A 21,656-nucleotide genomic window follows, 5' to 3' on the forward strand; every position below is an offset into this window, starting at 1 on the left:
AGAGAAAACATAGATTTCTCAAAATGGACTTTTTTCTTCAATCACTTTTTATGATTCTGACATAGTGGTTAATTTAATCCGTACAAAGTTATAGAAGGTAATATAAATTTTTTTTTTAAAAAAAATAATGTTTGTAATGTTTAAAAAAAATAGAGCTTAATCTCAGATTCAGAAGAATATGATGGAAACGCCCATCATGAAGCAACCCACTGAGACCCACGGGCTCAGACGTTCACCTGACACAAAACCAAAGGTTATATAGTCTTACGACATCAAGAAAACATGTATGCGTCGAGCAAAATCTATTACATACGAAAAGCCTACCGGCTTGTTAACGAACTTTCACAAGAGTGGTATTGGAGTTTTTCGGTTTGTCCGATATCGGTCTCACCTGTCAGGTGCCTTGGTAGGACTATCCGAACTCGGTTCCATAATGGTCAGGGGGCAGGCAAGGACAAATGCGAGGGACTGGCTCAGGGGGCGGGCAATACAAGGGGGCAAGCAGCGAGTGTGGCCATTTCGGGTTCGGCTCAGTTATATTCGGATTCAGTTGTTTCGGATATATAAAAAGCATTAGGCTCTTGTGTCAGATTCGGTTCGATTACTGTTATATTTTATTCGGTTTGAATCGGTTCGACTGTTCGGCTAATAACCAAAATGGCCACCCCTAAGAGCAAAGGCAAAGGAGGTCGAGGAAAGAGTCGGATCTTGTCTGGTCTGAGGAACAAGTGGCGAGGCGTCGGGAGACGAGATACCGACGAATCAAGATCCCTAATTGCCGATCACCATCATCCCTACTACCCTGATTTAAAAAAGGAGAAACCCTAATCACCTTAAGTCTCGCCCTCAGCCCCCTCACGAAACCCTAAGCCTCAACCACCGCCTCCTCCTTGTATCTTAGGGGTTTTAGCCCTAAACTGCTACAGCTTTTACTTCTAGGGTTTTCGGTGGTCGTAAAGGACTATAAACATCCTAGAAGATAAAGAATTGCGTGTAATTTAGTAACGGGAGCAAGACAAGACGTACCTATTCTAGCAGCCTTCCAAAAGAATCCCCGAAACCTGCAATAACGCATAACATGTTCAGATTCTTTTACCATTGTGAATACATAGAAACAGAAGCAACAAAAAGGTACATATAAAGCATGGGACTTGACATAAAAACAAGGATGGAAAATCATTCCAGTATAATGTCAATCAATTTGTAATGAAATCTGAGGAAGTAATTGCTTGGACTTAGCAAAACAGTTTGAATCCATGACAGGCTTTCCGAAGTTCATAAACGAATATTTGGACACGAAACGGGCTAAAACCGGATCTGAAACTGAGAATAATGACGGCACAAACCCAGTTTTCTGCTCCAAAATTGCGGGGAACTGCATCTTCAGATAGGTGCATGTGCAGATCACAAGCAGAACCACCGTCAAGAACGAGTGGAAATTGAACAAAGCCGACTGTGATAGAGCCAAAAGAAAGAAGCACAGAACTCAGCTCTGAATCACTATAAAATTTCTCAATGAACTTGAAAAACTACACAAAGCGTAATTACCATTGGATCGGATTACTGAATCACTTCCCGATCAGAAGAGAGAAGCTAATTTGGTCTATGTATCTGAAATCATCCGACAGCAAACGCAGTAGATGATCAGAATCGATCCGAGGCAGGAGCACTAGAACAATTAACTACATAAAATCGATAAATTCATTTCGGAAATGACACTTCTAATGAACACAAACTGCCCAGTTTCTCCAGAATCGGAGAAGAATTCAAACGAACAGCAACACGAAAAAAACAGCGAAGAAGCTTCCATGGCGAAAAATCCCAAAATCATACAAAACCTGTCTCCCGGTATTCTGCTCTAACCCAAGGTTTTGCTGCGAAATCTAATCAAAAGAAGAAATTCCGATCACCTAGTGACAAATTCCACGATTCCCTAAACTCAACGGACGAACAATCGTGTGACCAAATCGATGCGAAGAGATCAAATCGGTAGAGAGCAACCAAAGATCCGATTACTGCCAGAGAAACAGCACGCGAAGATTGGACGAGAAAAAACACTGACCTGAAGCTCAGTTGAAAAGGCAATGGCATTCAAGCTTCAATCTCCCAAAAACTCGGATCTGTGCAAGTGGAACCGATGAGGGGAAACCCTAAGCGCGCATCTGCTAGACGAGGGCCGATTGAATTCCGAAATCCAACCGCTCAGATTGATTTACATCCGACGGTCCAGATTAATTATATTTACTTTTTCTTTTTATAATTTACATTTTATTAGTTATTTCCATTTGTTTCGTATGTTCGTTTTTTCCTACTTGGCTTATAATCATAAACAAAAGAAAAGCTTAATGTGAAGGAAATTTACATTTTTTTTATTAACGGTAATCATCTATTTCCAATAGTATGACCGACCACATATTTTTTTAAAGAAAATTATACATTAATACGCGAATTTATGAAAAAAAATCACATATAAATATATAAACTTAAACTTTGTATATTTATTTATTTTTTTACAAGTATTAATAGGGTATTATAAAAAATACCCTGTTACGATATAGTGTGATCACATTTTGATCTCATTATTCATAACGTTAAATTTACGATGTTTTAACCAAATGATTAGTAAGATATATAAAGTAAAAACATAATAAATTAGTGCGATCATCATAAATTTAACGTTATAATCAATAAAATCAAAATATGACCATACTATATTTTGGATCATACATGAGTCACAGTTGGAAAAAAATATGTGTTATATAATGTGGTATTAATAAGCTATTTCTACTTTTTTTTAATGGTAACGATAACAACAACCGTTAAACTAATTTCCCTACCGACAAGGAAGAAATCAACGATGTTTATCCTCATCTTAGGGATTTGATCCGAGTTCCATTTTCCTTGTTTTTTTTTAATATCTAAGCAATTGGAGATTAAAATCGTACCAAATACATTAAAAATATATATAGTTTATTCTTATTATCTAGAATACTTCGAGATTAGAAAACTAATCATGGACCATTTTCATGACATATCCAATCTTTAAACCTTATTTTCTCATAAATTTGAAATTACGAAAAACATTATAATGTCGGATTATTTTCTTGATTATCTTATATTAATCAGGGATTATGACCAAAATCAAGTAATAAATTTCATGACAAACTAAATGTATAATTTCACGTTCCAAAATGCATGTTTGCAAAAAAACCACTCTGGTTAATATAAAATAAATTATAATAAATATCTGCAGAATTATACATATTCGAATTTACGTTTTTACCCTTTATTTTTCGTCGTCGTTCGTCTCTTTGTTCACTGGACCTTTTTCATTTCTTTGATCTTCTTCTTTTTCTTCTCTTTCGACTCGACGAGAAAATAAACCAGAATCCGCAGCCGGTGACCTTCGGAGAGGGTGGGTCCATCTCCGGCGGTATCTCCGCCGTCCGGTAAGATTTCACGACTGCGGATTGGCTGCGCTGCAACGTCTCCGCCGCAGTCGCCGTCGTCGAACCTCTACGATCATCGCCATATCTGTCGTCGTCGTTGTTGCGAGTCTCTCCGGCGGCTAAGATCCTGTCGTCCCAAATCAATCCCGATGAGCCCTGCCTCCGAAACGACGTCGTTGATCTCTGCAACGCCGCCATTATATATTGTCGTCTCTCCTCTCTCTCTCTCTGTGTTTTTTGTTTTGGTGTTATGGAAAGGGGAAAAAGGAAAAGAAGAAAAGATTTATTATAAAATTAAGAAGAGAATCCAAAAAAAAAAAACTGTTTTTGGATTTGGAGATTTTTAAACGAACTTTGACTTTTTTTGATTTGGTGGAGATTGAGACATATTAACAGAAGACAGATTTTTAAGCCTTTATTTTTTTAATATTCAGGTATTAAATAATCATAAAAAAATATGTTAACAATTCCAACTAATACAAAGTTATTGTATAGATACAATGATAATAATGTTCACAAATTTAGGATGATGAGTTGTTTCCTTCTCAGTTAATCCCCAATTATGCCAAATATTTGTAACTGTCGTTACCCCGACGAAAAAATTACTTTAATTCTGGTTTTTGTTTTTTTTAAATTATATTAATTCCGGTTTTCGTTCTTTTAGTATTTAATTTGACTTTGATTTTTTATTTTAGTTTAAAAAATATTTTTATTTCTTTTAATTTTTTGTATTACTTTTATATTAATCCAAATCCATCTCAATCCAACATCATTCCGAGTGCTCATTTCGTTGTCATTGCTCTATCCAATCTATTAGGAAGTGTGCGATATCCAATCTATGGTGTTTTATATTTTTGGCTTTTAGTTTTTTGTAATACTTATAATAAAAAAAAAATGAAAGTTTTTGAATTTTAGTTAATTATTTCACTAAAATAGTTTTCCAAATTTTTAAAAACCCAAAGTCACCAAATCTTAATTGTCGATTTTTTTTAGGATGGTGAAAACTCCCAAAACTTTTCCCATTCAACCCACGAGTATTATTGTTGTTGTGATTATAGGGTGATATATTTGTAGGGTTGTTTTTTTTTTAAAAAATATTTAATCAAACATTGAACGTATTAGAAACTCTACGAAATTAGCAAAGGCCTCGAGCTTTTTCTCCCACGAATCAAACAGAAAATAGAGTAAAAAAAGACTTGAAGTGGTTTATTTCTTACCATGGAATCCAATTTGTTTGAAGGAATGGCACTCTCCTCGTACCTTCTGTCTTGTTCGTTTGGGGGGCAACTTTAGTCCTTTGTCACACCAAACTCTGAGGAGCAGAAACTATTGAAATGAAGTTTCTCCAAAGGCTTCATCAGAACTTGAATACCATTTGCTCTGTGTACCCGAGCTCCTTTAGTATACCCTTTACCTACAGATAAGAAGGAAAAAAAACGATGATGACACCCATTGAATCGGTTAAGAGTAATATAGCTCGAAACCGAGCTTGTTTTGTTTCGGTTTTTATTGCCACTGATATGTGGGCATTTGTACTAGGGGTAGCCAATTCCGTTAACAACCGAATAATCGAACCGAATAATGCATAACTACAACTGCACTGAATCCTATATATATAAAACCGAATGGTTATGATTTCTAAGGCTCGTTTGTAAACGTGCCTAACAAGCTTGACACTCCTAATTTTCAGTCCTAATTTAAGCTTAATCAAACACTACACAAAGTTTACACATGCAAAATCGATACAAAAGACTATAGAAACGATATTTTGGTAGATTGGTATGCACCTCTCCTTGTGACCAGTCTGGAGCTTTACCTCCAGATATATGCTCCATCATCCCGGGCGGACCGCATATCTGAAATTACCCGAAAAAGAAAAAAAGAATAGACGATGCACTGAGAAACAAAGTAACTTTTATTTTACCTATGATTCGATTTGATTGTTGTATAGCAGCTGCTAATCAAATGTCTAAACAAAAAGAGACAGACACAGGGTTTGAGTTCTTGATTATGAATCTCGATTGAGAAAATCATCTGACCAAGTCCACCATTACCATGGTAATCTAAGTAATCTTTAAATGTTATTTTACACACCACATAATCAGAAACCCGGTTTTAAATCCCTGGTTAAAAAATACAAATACACCAACCGAAACACGATAGCTTCCTACTCCGATTAGCACAATTTTACGGAGAAAGATTCTTGAAGGAATGATAATGGAAGATCCAAAAAGACCAAGGAATGAATTTCAGATTACCAGATATGGTTAAGATTCTGAGGAAAGGGAAGAGTTTTGACTTACAAGAACAAAAGTATCGTCGGCAGGAGGAGGTAAACCTTTCAGAGCCATATCTTTTGAAATGTAACCTACACCTCCTTTCCAGTTTTTAGTCGGGTTATCGACGGTATAATATACCTGTGGATGTTTTCAGCAACACAGAACAGAAGTAAACATCGGTGTATTGAATATACAACAATCGACTGATTATCGCTAAAATGATTATACCTTCAAATTCGGGTGCTTAGCCTGGAGAGCATCAAGCTTCTGCTTGAGAAGTATGTCATCTGGAGAAACATTGCCATAAAGCAATGATATCTGTGCAAACCATAGACCAAGAAGTTGTTTTAGCTTCACAGAAAAACATCTTCAAGTACTTTCTGGTGGTTTTGAATTTCGTTTATATGAAGTTTTAATATGCACATGAAAGAGAATGGCATTTTGGCTTCTAGGTGAAGAAATGTGCAACCACACCAAACTTCTGTGTCGGATATAGCAATGAACGTTTTTGAAGAGAAGATATATAAAAATAGGATAACCTGTGTCTTGTCCTCGGGATTCTTCAGAATGGCCTCAATCACCTGAAGCATTGGAGTAATCCCAGTTCCACCAGCAATCTACCATTTTTTTTAAAGTGAAGGCCAACACAAAATCAAGTATCAGAAATGATTTGTATTGTACTCAAATTAAATTGTAAAACATAACACAGGCTACTGTCTAAACGGGAATATAGAGATTTAGACAGCCAAAAAGGGGAAAACAGAACACTTGAGATCTATAGATGATGCAAAATAAGGCATGGCCATCTTGAAACCAAGAGAAACCTTAATATATAGACGTAATTTAAAGTTTTAAATCCTATGGATTGTTGTTTATCAAACTTAGGCTTCAATATGAAAAGAAGAAAACGTATCAAGGCATATGTCTTCTATCCACTGGTTTAGAAGATGGTAGTGAGCTTTTACCATGCCAATATGTCTCTTCATATTAGGCGAGTACTTGAACTTTTCAATGGGTCTACATGAAACAAAAGGAAGACTAGTTAAACAGCATACATAGTACATGAATCATTATTATCTGTCGTTGAAGAAATCGAGATAAGAAAATCGTGAAATACATAAATTATCTACCCTTTAACTTCAACTGCATCCCCTGGTTTTAAGCTGGCAAAATGTTGACTCATTTTCCCTTCTGGATATACCTGTAAAGGGAATGGAATGCATGAAAACAAATTCAAAGCAAATGATGGAAAATGTGCATATCTTTGCCAGATGATACGAGCAAACCAGAGAGAAAGACACATGGATCCAAACACAATAGCTCATACCTTGATCAGTAAATCAAAATATCCCTTAGCTTCTGGGTCAGATATAGGAGTGTAACTGTGAATAAAAAGTATTGGAAAATAAGAACGCTAAAAGCCTTGCAGAGACAACCTAACTAGAAATCAGTAGCGAGATTATAGGTTTTAATAAATGTTAGCAGTGAGGACACTAAAAACCGTTAATAAGTGAATAACATAACCCAAAAGCGGCATCAAACTATCGAAGAAAATTATATGGGAAAGAACAAAGGGACTCTGCTATCAACAATTTTCGTCAAATTGAGGAGAGTTCTAGTGCTCGAAAGCAGTTTTAAAACGAATTAGAAACTTTAGAAATAAACTGGGACATGGAATACTTTAATGTCAAAGTGATACAGACTTGCAAAAGCAACAAAGTATTCAACACAGATGATAATTTAAGCTTTTAGTCACAATGGATTACATGAAGAGTAACCCTTCTGGAATCAACTAAAGATACAGAGTTATCCCAAAAAACACCAGGTGAGATTTGGTAATCCAAAAAAAAGGGAAATCATGAAGCCAGAAGAATGATAAGATGAAGCGCAAAAGCATGTACAGAGATATATATTAACAATTTTCGCCATTTAAGATGTGAATTCCTATAGATCCCCAAATCCAAATTCTAGATACATACTCGAGGAAAATCAAGAAGGTTGCCCCTTTGACCTTATCTAGAAGATTGGCACAAAATTTCTACTCAAACTCTACGTGATATTTTAGTTTGCTAACTAATATCGGAGCTGCATAGCAATCGACATGCTCCAAGGTTCACTTAAAGTAAGTCAAGGCAAATGATTCACGCACGCTCATGCATGAAACATAACTCAAAGCTAGTAAGAACTTTTCAGCTGACTTACGGTCTTATGACAAATTTTGTTTTCCCTTCAGAATCATAGCCTATTGGAGCCCTGCATAAAGAAATAGGCATTAGATCAGACTTTACCACCTTGGTGGAGTAAATTACCCAGGTTCACCAAATTACATTGAGAGTAGAGTGGAATCGTGAAGACCACAACCTACCTTGTTAGGATACAAGAAGCAACCTCTAGGCCCAACTTGGCCGATGGATCAAATGAGAACCTATCATTTGGAGAAAATTGAAGGGTAATCACAATGATAAAACAATGTTGCTTGCTCAAATTACTATAACCTTAAGATGCAGTTCTGACATTTATATCAACGACCCCAACCATGTATGAAGCAAACTCAACTACACTGACATTAAAGACAAAATAAGAGTAAACTACACCGACAACATTTTGTTAAACAATGCTTAATCAAGCGAATACCTGAACAATTGGGTGTTGTGGCTAACTCTAGCAGTGTCTTGAAGCTTAAATTCGAGCCATGTATCAGGCTTTAGAGCTGAAAGCATACAGTACAATACAATTCGTTACGACGACAAAGAAATTAGGAACATCCACCACAATCTATCCCAACCATCCTCTTTCCCACACCCAACCAAGACAAAAATGGAAAAAGAAACCATCCGAAACCTCAAGACCAGAGAAACGGCAAAACCATCAAGAATATGATCAGAGCAAAGTTTTTAGACAGAAAGAAACTAAACAGCTTACCAGTTTTTGGTCCTGACTCTTCCTTAGCATGATCCAGATAAACCTGGAACCACAAAACACATGAATACTAAGACTTCCCAGTAAGCAGTACTACGAGATTCAATGAGTACGTCACATTAACTAACAACAGGCCACGACAGATACAGACACACGCTGACCACTCACCATATATATATACACACACGAGCATATACACATGTCTATGTGGGTGTGTGAATCCAAAAAACATCTAAACTCGCCTGACCAAGGGGCCACCATCGAAAAAGGTATCCATTGGGCGAAAATGCCCAGATGAAAGCGATCGAAACCAGCTTGGGGAGAACTGAACTAATTTCGAAAGGCTCAACGATGAGAGCGAACGAGACATTGAAGAAGAATCTCACCAGATTGCTGTCGGAGGAGACGTAATAGTACGACAACCCGCCGGAGAGAGCAGCGATCGCGCCGACGGGGAACCGGAACGCGCTAAAACCGGACTCGCTTTGAGATCGAGAGGCACCCGAGAATGCGATCGGTGCGGACTTGGCGAGCCGCCGGAAAAAAGTTGTCGCCATGGTCTGAATCTGTCGTCGAAGAAGAAAAGGAGAGAAACGACAGTAGAGAGGAGGGAATAGTTTGAAGAAGAGGGGGGTTTTGGAATCGGGGACGGGAGAAGCGTGAGTAAGGATATGGTGCGGAAGTGTGTACGGGAACTATTGTGGAATTCAACGGTAAATAAATTCTCCAGGTTTGGTTTGCTTCGGTGTAATCCATATTCAACACGGTTTAGTCCGGTTTAGAATTGGTTCAGATTGAATAGGCACTTTTATCAAGGGTGGAGCCCGAATTTTCCTCGTCCTCGTAGCGGTCGGATACTCGTGGATGAGACGAGGATTTCGGACGAGGCTTGGATGGGTGGGCAGAGATTTGATTTGAGAGAAGAGAGAACCCGATGAAATTGACCTCGACATCACTCGAAAGATCGAGGCCGAGACAAAATCCTCACCCCTTTCGCTATTCTCACATCAACTCACCTTTGCACCTTCTCGCCCTGACGGCCACCTCGCCCTTGCTGTCCATGGATTCAGATTTTCGCCGTCAGATTCTCAAATCCGGATATCCGCAATACCCGCAAATCCGTCGGGTTCAGATAACTAGTTCAAACACAAACACTTCGCGGGTAAAACTGTATGCAATGCATGACGCTATACAAAATCTAAGGCCTTTTATTGGTCAATGGTCACGAATCAAATACAAATACCCTTCGTTTCCATACCAACAGAAGAAGAAAAAAATCATTTCTTGTAACTTGATTCAACCTCTCATAACAAATCCATGGCTTAGGGTCGGACTGTAGAGAAAAAAAAAAGGCTACAAACTCGAGAGAGATGGTTGTTTCGATTGAGCCTCGAGGCCGACAGAAGAGCCCTTATCAATCCACGTCGAGATCAGGTGGTGGGCGATGGCGAATGGTCCCGGGATAAACATCGGGGCGAGCTCTCCGCTCTCTACGTTGAAATCCGTCGATAGATTCTGACCTCTCTCGACCCCTTTGCATATCTGCTCTATTTTCTCCGCCGCTGTTCTCTGAGCCTTCCTGTATTCCGCGAACGCCAAGGCTTTCCTCACATCTTCTCTGCTATGCCACTCGGCATCTGAGAGATCGAATGAGACGTGTTTTTTTTTTCGATGTTAGCGGGGGTTTTTTAACGAATCGGGGAGTACATAAAGTTTAGAACTTTACCTTCTAACTCGTCCTTGTCGACGTTTATATCGGTGGTCTTGGCGAAAGCGAAAAATCCAAGCATCAATTGGCACGGCATGCTACTTGGACCGACTGCAAGGGTTGAACCATTCATGTAAACTTGCTAAAAAAAATTAACTAAACATGTATTCCATTTGATTGAACCATTTCTGAATTAAGCAATGCGAACATGCGAGGACGTATGTTTAAATCAAAGAGATTCCCAGAATTTATAGAACAGGCCACACGGGTCCAGTATCCGAAAAATTCAGGGTACCGGGGTCCGGGAGCAATACCAAAGGCCTAGTATCATAATTTGATACCCATACTCAACTCAAAGATCTCGGATACCCAAACGATAGGTATCCAACAAAATGTTCGAGTACTCGTGGGTACCCAAAAATTATATTGAAAAAACAGAATTAATCCAAAAAATGCAGAAAACTTGAAAAAAGATACCCAAATAATTCAGATATCTGAACTCATACCCGAATACCAAAAGGCAAATATTAAAAATTGACAAGGTATATATGTATTTGTTAATATACACGGGTACCACGGAAACCCGTCACCAGTTTGTAATTATTGTACCCGTACCCAGGTAATAAAAAAAATAATAACTATGATGTTGCAGCCAAACCAACTTAAGACAACCAGAAAATGTACATGCTTAAGACCAGTAGATATAGTTTTTTCTTTACCATGTAAAGTAACTTACCGGGCCAAGGCTGAGAGCTGTGGTAAACAACTTCCCCTACTTCAATGCCGGTCTCTTCCCACGTTTCTCGCCTCACAGCCTCTTCTAAGCTTTCCCCTGGCTAGAAGAAACAAGCATAAACAACACATATATAGAACTCACATATGAAACCAGCAGAAGATCATGCAGAAATGATTAGAGAACACTTTAAAAACCTTCAGATTTCTGCAAATTGTTCAAAAAATGAAATACATCGGTCAAGTTTTTCGTATTGAGCTTTTTTACTGGCGGAGGGAAAGGTTAAGGCTTTGATTCAATTCCTACCCCGGAATCGAGATGTTTTGGCAGTAAAGCTAAGGCACATGTACCTCGATGAATCCAGCTAAGCAACTCCACATTCTCGGAACAAATCTAGACTGCCTACTTAATAACGCGCGGTCGTTTTCTCTGTCAATGACTAACATTATAACAACCTACAAGAAATGGGGAAAAGTCAGCAAGAAGCGAAACTTCATCATGCGATTTTAGGCAGCTAGTGCATAGAAAAAGGAGGCATACGATATACCGGGTCAACACGAGGATAAACCCTTCTATTGCATGTCTCGTTTGAACATTGTTTCCTTCTTCCAGCTTCCATTGGAATGGTGCTACTTCCACAAAACCCACAAAACCGAGACACATTATGCCATTCAAGCAATGCCCTAGCCTGTGCATGTCATAGATGATCATAGGATCATCACCCAGAATAAATAATGGCATGTGATTTTTTAGCTCCAAATCATTCGTAGACACCATACTAGCAATATATATGCACTGGGAAGTTAGATCCCCACAATATTACAGAAACAATCCACTATCAGTGTTGTGTAATGCTGCCTGCGAGCGTTAGTGGCCATATAGAACGGATCCAATCACAAAAGCCAATGACCAGATCCTAACAATTTTCGGCATTTAAATGGTTCAACTTTGATCAGAACTCAGAGAACTTGACACTACTTACACAATCTAAAAAGTTAAGTAAAAGAGGCAAATTACAGATATTAATGCTACAAGAAACTGAATGTGATTAATCCCTTCAAGAACTTTAACGCAGGATATGACTCCATTACTACTAATCACTTCGTTTAGTTCATTTAAGTAAGCCCATTTCATCATCTAATTGCCTCACGCTAAAGCATTCTCCTTATTAAAAACCCAATTAACCAGATGAAGGTTTGAGAACATTGATTTCAGATGAACAATAAGAAGCTCACGTACATGACCTGCAATGGCCAGATCATTCATGGCGCGTTCATCCGCCCAATCTGCAGCCACCATTAACGTACGAAGCTCCACGAAACACAGTTTCCTACTCCGCAATTCATCAACCAAACCATTTTCCTCCGACACGTCAACAGCCCAAAACACCAAATCATCCTCCTTCATCGACCCAAGATACACAAATGAGTTCTCACTCAGATTGACCCGACAACTCGCCCACAATCCCTTACAATCCTCGAAGCTGATCCAGCCCAGATGCCAATCCGGTGTCGTATTACCATCTCCGCCGCTCGAGAACACCAGAGGACGCCCTTTCCTGAAGGGCAATACTTTGAAATCCGGCGATGGCGGACTGCGATTGGGGATTTCGGCGATTTGGGATTTCAAAGATTCGAAAGCGGAGGTTGGAGAAAATGGGTCGGCGGGTTTTGGGGTTCTTGACCTTAATGGATTACCGGCAAACGCATGAGACTGTAGATTCATCGACATGGCGAGAGAGGAGAGAGCTCTACGACCGGTGAAATTTAGGGTTCGGGAATTGGAGATGAGAGAGAGAGCGATCGACGATGAGGAAGAGAGGAAGAGAGCGAGCATTTCCTCGTCGTTCTCATTTCCCTTTGAATCATGGTTTCGCAAAAAGACGGAGCGAGGGTGGGAGATGCGGATGATGACGTGGAGGTACAAAGACGCGACACGTGTCGAATTTGTACCCATCGCATTGGAGAGCTTTTACTCTCACGATCATGAAAAGAAAAAGCAATGCATGCATGTCAATGGATTAGTTGACCTGTTAGTGGTGGAAATTTAGTATAGTTTGTACGGTTTGGATAATGTCTGATTTGATTTTACGACGTGAAAACGGTTTATTTATATGGTTTGGATAATGTAGCATTTGATTTTAGGATGTAACGATTATAGTTTTAGATATAAATAATACTCCATCCATTTCAAAATATTTATAGTTTTAGGTCATTTTTCATATTTCAAAATATTTGTCATTCTACATCTCCAATACATTTTTTATAATAGTTTTCAATTTTATCCCTATCAAATTCTAATAAATTATTAATGATAACAGTATACGTAGCAATCGGTTCATATTTTTTATAATCCTACAAAAAAAAAGGGATTATGAACTTTGTGGATTGAATTTTACTAATGTTTTGTTAAGCGTAGGTTATAATTTTTAAAATATGTTTATTTTTAAAACCACAATATCTCACGGGAAGAAACATATGAAGTGAATCCAAGGATGAATATATCGGAAAACTCGAATACGAAATCACTTGAATCGAATACGAACCAAATAAATCCGAGTTTCTTACATAACCGTCTCGCAAGTGAATACCCGAAATAGCTGAATGAATGAACTGTCTTTTAAGTTAGTTTACCGTTAAAAAAAACAAAAGATAGATGGAAACCAAACCTATACCCGATTATATCATATAGTACCCGAAAGCTTATGAATACCGAGCAGTTTCAAGGCGGTCGGAAAGAAATTAGGATCAACCCTCGAGCCCTAGGGTCGATGTCAACCACGCACAGAAGTCGTTCATCTCCTGCGGGATTGTGTAGTGACCAAGCCTGCAAAATGACCATCAAGAGTTAAGGATATCTAAATAATCGGCATCAGAGCTATATGACACTGGTTTCAACTCCAGAGATCTCATCGGACGTCGAAACTCGATCTCGGTGGACGGTTTTTTGTTAGATTTGAGATAGCCTTCAACCCTTTTCACCACAGATGTTAACTCTTCCTATTTATCTACACTGGTTTCGTTAAGTCAAGAGCTACACGACAATGAGATCTCATGAGATGTTGAAACTCAATCTCGATGGAGCTTGTTTTTTCACCACAGATGTTAAATCTTCCTACCTATCTACAAGCACATATTACGAATATAAATCAAGAGTTAAAGACTGTCTATTATTATAATCAGTATCAGAGCTATACAACACTGATTTCAACTCCGAAGATCTCATCGGATGTTGAAACTCGATCTCAATGGACCTTGTCTAAATAGGGTTTTCGTTAGATTCGACATAGCCTTCGACCCTTTTCATTACAGATGATAACTCTTCCTATCTATCTACATGCACTTATATATGCATGTGTTTTAGGATGATGAACTTGGCATCGAAGTCTCAGACTCTGCCTTTTATGCATAGTGAAAAAGGAAAGTTTATCACGTACCCGCTGTAAGGTTTAAACGTCACGTTCTTAAAACCGTGAGCGATCAATGCTTGTGAAGATCTCTCACCGAAATTGAAAGGCACCACATCGTCACCTGGAACAAAGTTACATTAATCACATTTTCCACATCGAAAGAGAGCAAGAAGGAAAGAAAACTCAAATAACGTAGCCTCACACTTAACCGATTCAAGTTAAAGAGCCAGAAAGACGATATGAACATTGTTTTAGTAGAAGTTGGAGATCTAATGCCATTTGAATTACACCCTAGTAACTGATAGCTGATGTACCGTTTTTAGAATAACTCAAGTAAACTGAAAAGACCATAGAGCAAGTTTGACCAATTAGTCTAACAGTTGAACAAACTGAGAAGAAACACTACTAATATTTTATAGGATAAAATGAGATTTACCTTTTCCATGGCAAAGTAAAATGGGCAAGGATGAAGCTCGATGCTTGGCCTCTTCCTCTACCAGTTTGCCAGCCAATGTCCTGGTAAAAAAAAACAAACAAAAGGGTAAATTTTGATACTAGAACACAAAATTATCGCAATTAACACATCGAAAAGTAACTAAAATAATGAGGAAAATAGACGGAGATAGCGGAAACCGTACTTTGCACATGGAAGCCAACCGCTTAGGCCTATGGCTGCGGTTAAATTGACATGGTATGGGTTGCCATTTCCATATTTACCAAGAGCAAAACAAGTAGCAGAATAAAGAGATGTTGCTGCACCCATGCTGAAGCCTCCAATGCCCAATTTAACTTTAAGCAGACAAAAACACAAACATTTTTAGAAATGAAATATCAGAAACTCGGTTGATTGAAGATTAGGAACCAATTGGACTGAGACATAATTGATATTTTATAAGTTTTTCGTTCTTGTGTAATTCTCAGAACAGTGTTCAATGATTGATTTCCCACTCTCCTAAAAATACAAGGGGAAAGAGAGGCGATACGGGAGATCGGAAAACGAATAGGATATTATCCTATTTCTTGTCAACAGATGCAGAGAGGATAAGTTACAAGACTTCTCTACCTTTGAGTCTTGTCCTTTCCCTTGATCTAGTAACTCTCAGACATTGTTATTACGTTAATTTCATTATAACTAAGCACAATAACTAGCAATCAATCAAATAAAAATGTAGAAAAAAGCCAGCTTTCTTTTCGAGTTTAGATTCCGGCTTATACACTTGTAGTAAAATCAGAGTTTTGGCTTCAACACTCAAAATGACAAGGAATTGAAAAACCCAATTCAATGAAACTGTGTTACAGAAGAAATCATCGTTAGAAAGGAAACTTACTGTCAGCAGGCTCGTTAGACAACAAATTTGCAACATGTGCAGCGGCCGCATCCATTCCCTCCGTATCATCAGGAGCATCTTCATTGAGGTCCACAACATCAAACCCTAATCAGAATTCATAAGAATGTCATCAATTATATTTTCACAGAGAAAGGTTTCGCAATTCAATGCCACTGGCTTCCATGTTCAAGACCAATGGAACTACACATTAAGAAAGACAAAGAACGTTATGTTTCATGTATCATTGATGTATTGCCCCTCGGCCAAAAGAAAAGTAAACTATCTAGAAACCCCAGTACTTGGCACAAGACACATTAGTTACTAGCATGAACAAGATATAATTTCATGATATCCCCCATGATTATCTACCCATCACCTTCAAAATTATGGTTTTTTTCCAGTATTGGAATGAAGGCGAAACTCCATGCAGCAAATATACTTACAAGCTGTGGAGGGAAAACCACCAAACAAGCTTATCGGTCGAGATGGAGCAGTAGGGCATATCCATTTGATCTACATTAAAAAATATATATATATAAACTATAGGTAAGTACTCATACAAGTAAAGCATACCCTCACATCTAACATAATCAAGAAACGACATGTTTCATGAGAAAGAGCAACTGCGGTCATATGCCACAGAACATTGGGTGCTTTCTACTCACATTTGGAAGGGGAAGGGTCTCCAGGAGCTGTGACCAGCTGCGAGAGAAAATAATGATTGAGAACTCTAGGGTTACATTATCACGGAAGCCATGAGGATAAATTTTTTCTCAAAAACTCAAAAACAGGTACTCAACTTCAGACATACAAAAATTACCTGGAGCCATTATCGCCAAGCCCATGAAGCCAAACTATAGTTGCTTGATGTTTACCCTTTGGCCGAACAACATGAGTTTTCCCAAACTCAACCGTTCTTCCCGCAACTCTGCCTGAAATAATGAGCAATAAAGCAATGGAAAAACAGAAAATGATACCTGGATTTCATCCCATAAGAAGATCATTGCTTACTTATCAGTTTAGTAAATATAAAATTTCAAGTCATCAATGACCGATTTAAATGGAAAATCCATGAAGAAACTCAGCAGATTTCTCACGATATATATATGGAAATACCGAATCAATGCTCAACAAAAGATGGGGATTACTAACTTGAACCGACAGAAGAACCGGGAAAACTCATATCGAATCACAGGTAAGGCCACCAACAAGATGGTAGCAAGGATTCCCAGGACAAATAAACCTGCAATGAGAAGAATCCATGTTCCATATCACATTCCTCAGGCATTACATCAACCCTAAAGTTAGCATTTCCTAGTAATAAATATGATGTCTTGAAAACATTAATCAGACACCACATTGTTCAAACATCAATAAATGAAATAGGAAAAGGAAACATCGAATTTCATGGGAAAATAATTCTGAAAGAAATACGTCATTCCCCGAAGAAAACATATGGAAACTCTCAAGATTACAAAATCATGAGACCCAAAATGAAGCATAAACCGACGATTGTGCCCATCATCAAAGAGCCCTTATACTCATCTAGACATTACACACCAGGAGAGACAAACCCGATGAAGTGAATCAGGGGAAAAAAATGCCCGATCGTCCGAAATCCGAGGCAATAAAAACACTCAAACACGAAAATCGCATAGTCGAAACGTAAAAATGAAATCAACGAAACCGAAATCGCAGAAGACGATAAGAACAAGTGGAGAAAGACACGGAATCGGAACAAAGAATATGAACCAAACAAAGCACAAATCAGAAACACAAATCTGAAATTTGTTGAAGTCCAAGAGGAGATGGGGCGAGGATACCTTTCGAAGCTCGAGTCTACGAACGCAGAAGCTTCAAGAGGTCGAAAATGGCAGACCTGGTCAGGCAATAATAATCTGTAAAAACTGATGTGGATTTTGCGTAACTGGCATTCTTGTCGCGTTAGTGGATTTTTTTCATCTAACGGCCCACGTTACTTTCAATTATTTATCATTTACTCCTCTAAATATTTATTAATATTATTTCAACCCCTGTAGTTTTGAAAAGTGACGGATTGGCTGTCATTTCGCGGATTTGAACTCAAAGTCCATACAAAATAGAAAATGTGCAGTTTTGGATTCGGATACTAAATTTTAAATTTAATTTCGTTTTGATCTATTCGTGGATGAATGGTTATTAATTTGTGAATCCGTAATTGTCATAATATCCGTAAAAGTCTACGAAATTTTATTATTGGAAATTTGGAAATACATAAATAAAGAAAGAATATATGTTTTTTTTTATTTTATGATGAATATTTGTTTTATTAAAACACTAAAAAGAGTAAAAAAAAATATAGAAATGTTTTTAATAAATTTTTTGAAATTTATAATAAGCACGTGATTCACCTACTATGTATGTAGGCATCCAAATGGAGTATCATTTCATTGTCATAGTTCCCTATGATATAGTTGTCTATCAATAGGAGAGATATAGGATTCAATAGTATAGAAACAAAATATATAGCCAATGATGAAAGTGTATTATTATCTCAAAATCATACATTTGAAAATTTCAATGCGTTGAATATTATATCATAAAGGATTTTTGGCGGTTTTTTAAATATTTAATGTGACATGAGTTTATATATATATATATATATATATATATGTCGTCTTGTCCATTTTTAGATTGAAGCCATATGATAAATGATCAAGATTATTAAGTCCATAAATTCATGGCCTTTATATATGCACAAACCACATTGCCACATTCACCAACTTCATCACCTACCGTTCATCCACTTCCCTGGCCTGTCTCAGCCGTTGATCTGCCATATCCATTTTCTCTTCTTCCCTCTCTCTTCTTGGGCTCTTATGTTTAGTAGGCCCATTTTAGACTGCTACAAAAAGCCCATAATGGGCCCAATATGTGAAGGCATTGCTGACTCATACAGCGGCTCTAGGCTCATGGCCCATTTCACTCCAAAAGAAAAAACAAAACACGACTGAACTAATTTGGTAATATTTTTCTCGAATGGAATTTTCTGAACACGATCCAGAATTTAAAAAAAAAATACAAATTTTTTAAGATTAAAATTTTTAAATAAAAACTGAATATTATATTTTCCATAATTTAAGTTCGAAATATTTTTTACAAATTAAATAACCTGAATTAAAAAAAAAAAACTCATCCGTTTTCCGAATTAACGGTGGATATTTCTTTGTTTTTTTCTGGTCAATTGTTTTTTATTTTTTTGTTATTTTATATGTAATTTATGTTTGATTAATTTGGTTTTTGATTAAAAAAAATAAAAGTCAATCAATTTTTAATTGATATCCTATGATTATGGTAAGAAATCATTTGGTTCAATCTGCTTTTTACATAACCGAATCAAAATATTAAATCCTAAATCAAACAAAAACGTTCACAATAGATTCAAATTGAAACAAAACGATTATAATTACAATTTTATAGAAAATTAAAAACTATTGTTTATTATGTTGACATAGTTTCACAACTCTAGTGGATTAAGTGATTATAATCGTTTTGTTTTAATTTGAATATATTGTAAGCATATTTGGATTTGAGGGAAAAAATAGAAAAAAAATATGATAATATTGTATTTTGTACTAATTAATATCATAAGGGCATGTGCACCTTCGTTAATTCCGTGCATTAGCTTTTGTTAATATCTTTATTCAGAATCCTTATTCTAAAAGTATTCTCAGTCAACTCTTTGACATTATTTGTATAGCCATGCATATTATTATTTTATTCATGCAGTCAAACCACACTTTCTCTTATTTAATTATTTTTATATATTTAATAATTTAACCCCTCAATCGATTTTGCTGAAATTTTGGTCTTAACATCCACTAAAAGGAAATAAAACATAAACATTTATATAGGTGTGTCTATTTTTATTACAAAAACTAAAATATTTGAGGGTTTTTTTGAAAAATAATCTTAATTGATCACCGTTAAAATTGATATTAAAATAATAATAGTAATACTACATTTTGTTAGAACATATATACTCGTTCATATATATACATATATACACACACACCCCATATATGGGCCGACCCATTTATAAGCACAGTCCCCATTTTTAAAATTTCTTTATAAATCTTAATTAAAATTATTAAATACCATTGTAATAAAAATTTGTCCCTGCTTTTACCAAAAATGTAATGATATTTTGTTGTTTTTTTCAAAAGAAACACAACATCCTTTTCTTATAAAAAAAATAAAAAACTCTTCATTAAAAATTATCAAATCTTAATATACATCAAAATTGCTGCGAAACAGGAAAGCTAGGTTGAAATCCAAGTGACAATATGATTTAGTAATTCGTCTATTTCATAGTTTCATTCATGGACTAATGAAACAGTTTCCAAAAGAAAGCTTGGTTTCCATACGGTCGAAAATCATTATAATATAAAAATTATATAATCCAACTTTAAAAATTTTAAAAGCAAAGTTGGCAGATAAAAAATATCATAAGATTCATAACTTAAGCCATAACTTCAGGGCTTCATAACACATTAACTCCAAGCATCGTGATCCATATATCCTTTGACTTTTCATCTCCTATAAATGCATATCCCACAAGATCTATATCTTCATCTCCTACTACTATACATACACATATACACACACACACACACACATATACAAAGAATTCATCACAGCCGCACGATATGCAGCGGATACAGAGCGGTTGTCGACCGTCGGATGAGTTTCTGGTCAACCTCTCGCCGGAATCAAGCGTTGACCTCACAGCGTATGATGTGACGAAGAAAGAAAATGCTGTCCTCAGCAAATCCGTCGGTGAAAGAGCCGTTCATCTAATTCCTCTCGTTCTCTTTCTCTGCGCTTTCATTCTCTGGGCTTTTTCATACACTAGCTCCATGTAATATTATATCTAGGGTTACATTATCACGGAAGCCATGAGGATAAATTTTTTCTCAAAAACTCAAAAACAGGTACTCAACTTCAGACATACAAAAATTACCTGGAGCCATTATCGCCAAGCCCATGAAGCCAAACTATAGTTGCTTGATGTTTACCCTTTGGCCGAACAACATGAGTTTTCCCAAACTCAACCGTTCTTCCCGCAACTCTGCCTGAAATAATGAGCAATAAAGCAATGGAAAAACAGAAAATGATACCTGGATTTCATCCCATAAGAAGATCATTGCTTACTTATCAGTTTAGTAAATATAAAATTTCAAGTCATCAATGACCGATTTAAATGGAAAATCCATGAAGAAACTCAGCAGATTTCTCACGATATATATATGGAAATACCGAATCAATGCTCAACAAAAGATGGGGATTACTAACTTGAACCGACAGAAGAACCGGGAAAACTCATATCGAATCACAGGTAAGGCCACCAACAAGATGGTAGCAAGGATTCCCAGGACAAATAAACCTGCAATGAGAAGAATCCATGTTCCATATCACATTCCTCAGGCATTACATCAACCCTAAAGTTAGCATTTCCTAGTAATAAATATGATGTCTTTATATATATATATATGTATATGTATGTATGAGGATGATTCGTATAGATTTGTGTTCTCTATTCGCTACGTGGGATGTGTTTTTTTTTTCTGGAAGAACACAGATTTTTAATTATTGAGAATTATCGGGAGTTTATGATTTAATAATTGATATGGCTTAATACACTTACATACTAACTTAAAACCCTAAATACAACTATTTACAATGTTATTTATTGTATAATATGTATGTATGTATGTATGTATGTATGTATGTATGTATGTATGTATGTATGTATGTATGTATGTATGTATGTATGTATGTATGTATGTATG

General features: G+C 36.8%; 5 protein-coding genes and 1 long non-coding RNA gene across 8 annotated transcripts; 1 reads left to right on the forward strand and 5 right to left on the reverse strand.

The window, feature by feature from the left end:
- Positions 1-14: 14 nt before the first annotated feature.
- On the reverse strand, positions 15-2,092 carry LOC109116592 (protein kish-like). The gene is made up of 5 exons (XM_019202300.1): positions 2,063-2,092; positions 1,549-1,611; positions 1,347-1,453; positions 1,027-1,061; positions 15-236 (listed from the first exon to the last, which is right to left on the reverse strand). Exons 2-5 carry the CDS (start codon positions 1,549-1,551, stop codon positions 169-171), a joined length of 213 nt encoding a protein of 70 aa, XP_019057845.1. The 5' UTR covers positions 1,552-1,611; positions 2,063-2,092; the 3' UTR covers positions 15-168.
- LOC104811037 (NADH-cytochrome b5 reductase-like protein) lies at positions 2,075-9,275 on the reverse strand. Of its 3 annotated transcripts, none has more exons than XR_002024069.1 (15): positions 9,034-9,275; positions 8,651-8,693; positions 8,363-8,438; positions 8,094-8,153; positions 7,931-7,981; positions 7,056-7,110; positions 6,859-6,929; positions 6,694-6,745; positions 6,268-6,345; positions 5,957-6,046; positions 5,753-5,866; positions 5,237-5,305; positions 4,667-4,863; positions 3,284-3,677; positions 2,075-2,162 (listed from the first exon to the last, which is right to left on the reverse strand). XR_002024069.1 is itself a non-coding variant. In XM_010537569.2 (13 exons), exons 1-13 carry the CDS (start codon positions 9,202-9,204, stop codon positions 4,807-4,809), a joined length of 987 nt encoding a protein of 328 aa, XP_010535871.1. In that variant the 5' UTR covers positions 9,205-9,275; the 3' UTR covers positions 4,547-4,806. The 3 variants fall into 3 exon arrangements, 1 of the variants encoding a protein (XP_010535871.1); XR_002024068.1 differs by having other exon boundaries at positions 2,079-2,165; XM_010537569.2 differs by lacking the exons at positions 2,075-2,162; positions 3,284-3,677 and having other exon boundaries at positions 4,547-4,863.
- Positions 9,276-9,835: 560 nt separating this feature from the next.
- LOC104811038 (nudix hydrolase 19, chloroplastic-like) lies at positions 9,836-12,974 on the reverse strand. Its single transcript, XM_010537571.2, has 6 exons — positions 12,328-12,974; positions 11,636-11,776; positions 11,439-11,543; positions 11,092-11,191; positions 10,374-10,466; positions 9,836-10,284 (listed from the first exon to the last, which is right to left on the reverse strand). Exons 1-6 carry the CDS (start codon positions 12,922-12,924, stop codon positions 10,001-10,003), a joined length of 1,320 nt encoding a protein of 439 aa, XP_010535873.1. The 5' UTR covers positions 12,925-12,974; the 3' UTR covers positions 9,836-10,000.
- A 615-nt stretch (positions 12,975-13,589) lies between these two features.
- Positions 13,590-17,742, reverse strand: LOC104811039 (acyl-protein thioesterase 2-like). The gene is made up of 10 exons (XM_010537572.2): positions 17,649-17,742; positions 16,978-17,068; positions 16,646-16,757; positions 16,491-16,527; positions 16,269-16,338; positions 15,826-15,930; positions 15,136-15,286; positions 14,934-15,013; positions 14,525-14,618; positions 13,590-13,914 (listed from the first exon to the last, which is right to left on the reverse strand). Exons 2-10 carry the CDS (start codon positions 17,006-17,008, stop codon positions 13,836-13,838), a joined length of 759 nt encoding a protein of 252 aa, XP_010535874.1. The 5' UTR covers positions 17,009-17,068; positions 17,649-17,742; the 3' UTR covers positions 13,590-13,835.
- Positions 17,743-20,446: 2,704 nt separating this feature from the next.
- On the forward strand, positions 20,447-20,731 carry LOC104811040. The gene has a single exon (XM_010537573.1). It carries the CDS (start codon positions 20,514-20,516, stop codon positions 20,727-20,729), a length of 216 nt encoding a protein of 71 aa, XP_010535875.1. The 5' UTR covers positions 20,447-20,513; the 3' UTR covers positions 20,730-20,731.
- Positions 20,732-20,908: 177 nt separating this feature from the next.
- LOC104811041 lies at positions 20,909-21,337 on the reverse strand. The gene is made up of 2 exons (XR_771370.1): positions 21,160-21,337; positions 20,909-20,939 (listed from the first exon to the last, which is right to left on the reverse strand). It is a non-coding gene; the product is annotated as an uncharacterized LOC104811041 (long non-coding RNA).
- Positions 21,338-21,656: the final 319 nt, after the last annotated feature.

The sequence above is a fragment of the Tarenaya hassleriana genome, unplaced genomic scaffold (genome assembly GCF_000463585.1).
Source record: "Tarenaya hassleriana unplaced genomic scaffold, ASM46358v1 Cleome19, whole genome shotgun sequence".
Taxonomy (NCBI): domain Eukaryota; kingdom Viridiplantae; phylum Streptophyta; class Magnoliopsida; order Brassicales; family Cleomaceae; genus Tarenaya; species Tarenaya hassleriana.

Coding starts and splice junctions, on each gene's coding strand:
- LOC109116592 (XM_019202300.1), bottom strand. Junction 1,062..1,346: donor ATTTTGGAGCAGAAAACTGG/GTTTGTGCCGTC, acceptor GCGTTATTGCAG/GTTTCGGGGATTCTTTTGGA. Junction 237..1,026: donor TTGGAAGGCTGCTAGAATAG/GTACGTCTTGTC, acceptor GTTTTGTGTCAG/GTGAACGTCTGAGCCCGTGG.
- LOC104811037 (XM_010537569.2), bottom strand. CDS start 9,204: ATGGCGACAACTTTTTTCCGGCGGCTCGCCAAGTCCGCACCGATCGCA. Junction 6,746..6,858: donor GATGCAGTTGAAGTTAAAGG/GTAGATAATTTA, acceptor TGTTTCATGTAG/ACCCATTGAAAAGTTCAAGT. Junction 4,864..5,236: donor CAGACTGGTCACAAGGAGAG/GTGCATACCAAT, acceptor TCTTATCTGTAG/GTAAAGGGTATACTAAAGGA.
- LOC104811038 (XM_010537571.2), bottom strand. CDS start 12,924: ATGCTCGCTCTCTTCCTCTCTTCCTCATCGTCGATCGCTCTCTCTCTC. Junction 11,777..12,327: donor ATCTGGCCATTGCAGGTCAT/GTACGTGAGCTT, acceptor TGACATGCACAG/GCTAGGGCATTGCTTGAATG. Junction 11,544..11,635: donor TTTATCCTCGTGTTGACCCG/GTATATCGTATG, acceptor CATTTCTTGTAG/GTTGTTATAATGTTAGTCAT.
- LOC104811039 (XM_010537572.2), bottom strand. CDS start 17,008: ATGAGTTTTCCCGGTTCTTCTGTCGGTTCAA. Junction 16,528..16,645: donor CTTGGCGATAATGGCTCCAG/GTAATTTTTGTA, acceptor TTTCTCTCGCAG/CTGGTCACAGCTCCTGGAGA. Junction 15,931..16,268: donor TGGTTTTCCCTCCACAGCTT/GTAAGTATATTT, acceptor AATTCTGATTAG/GGTTTGATGTTGTGGACCTC.
- LOC104811040 (XM_010537573.1), top strand. CDS start 20,514: ATGCAGCGGATACAGAGCGGTTGTCGACCGTCGGATGAGTTTCTGGTC.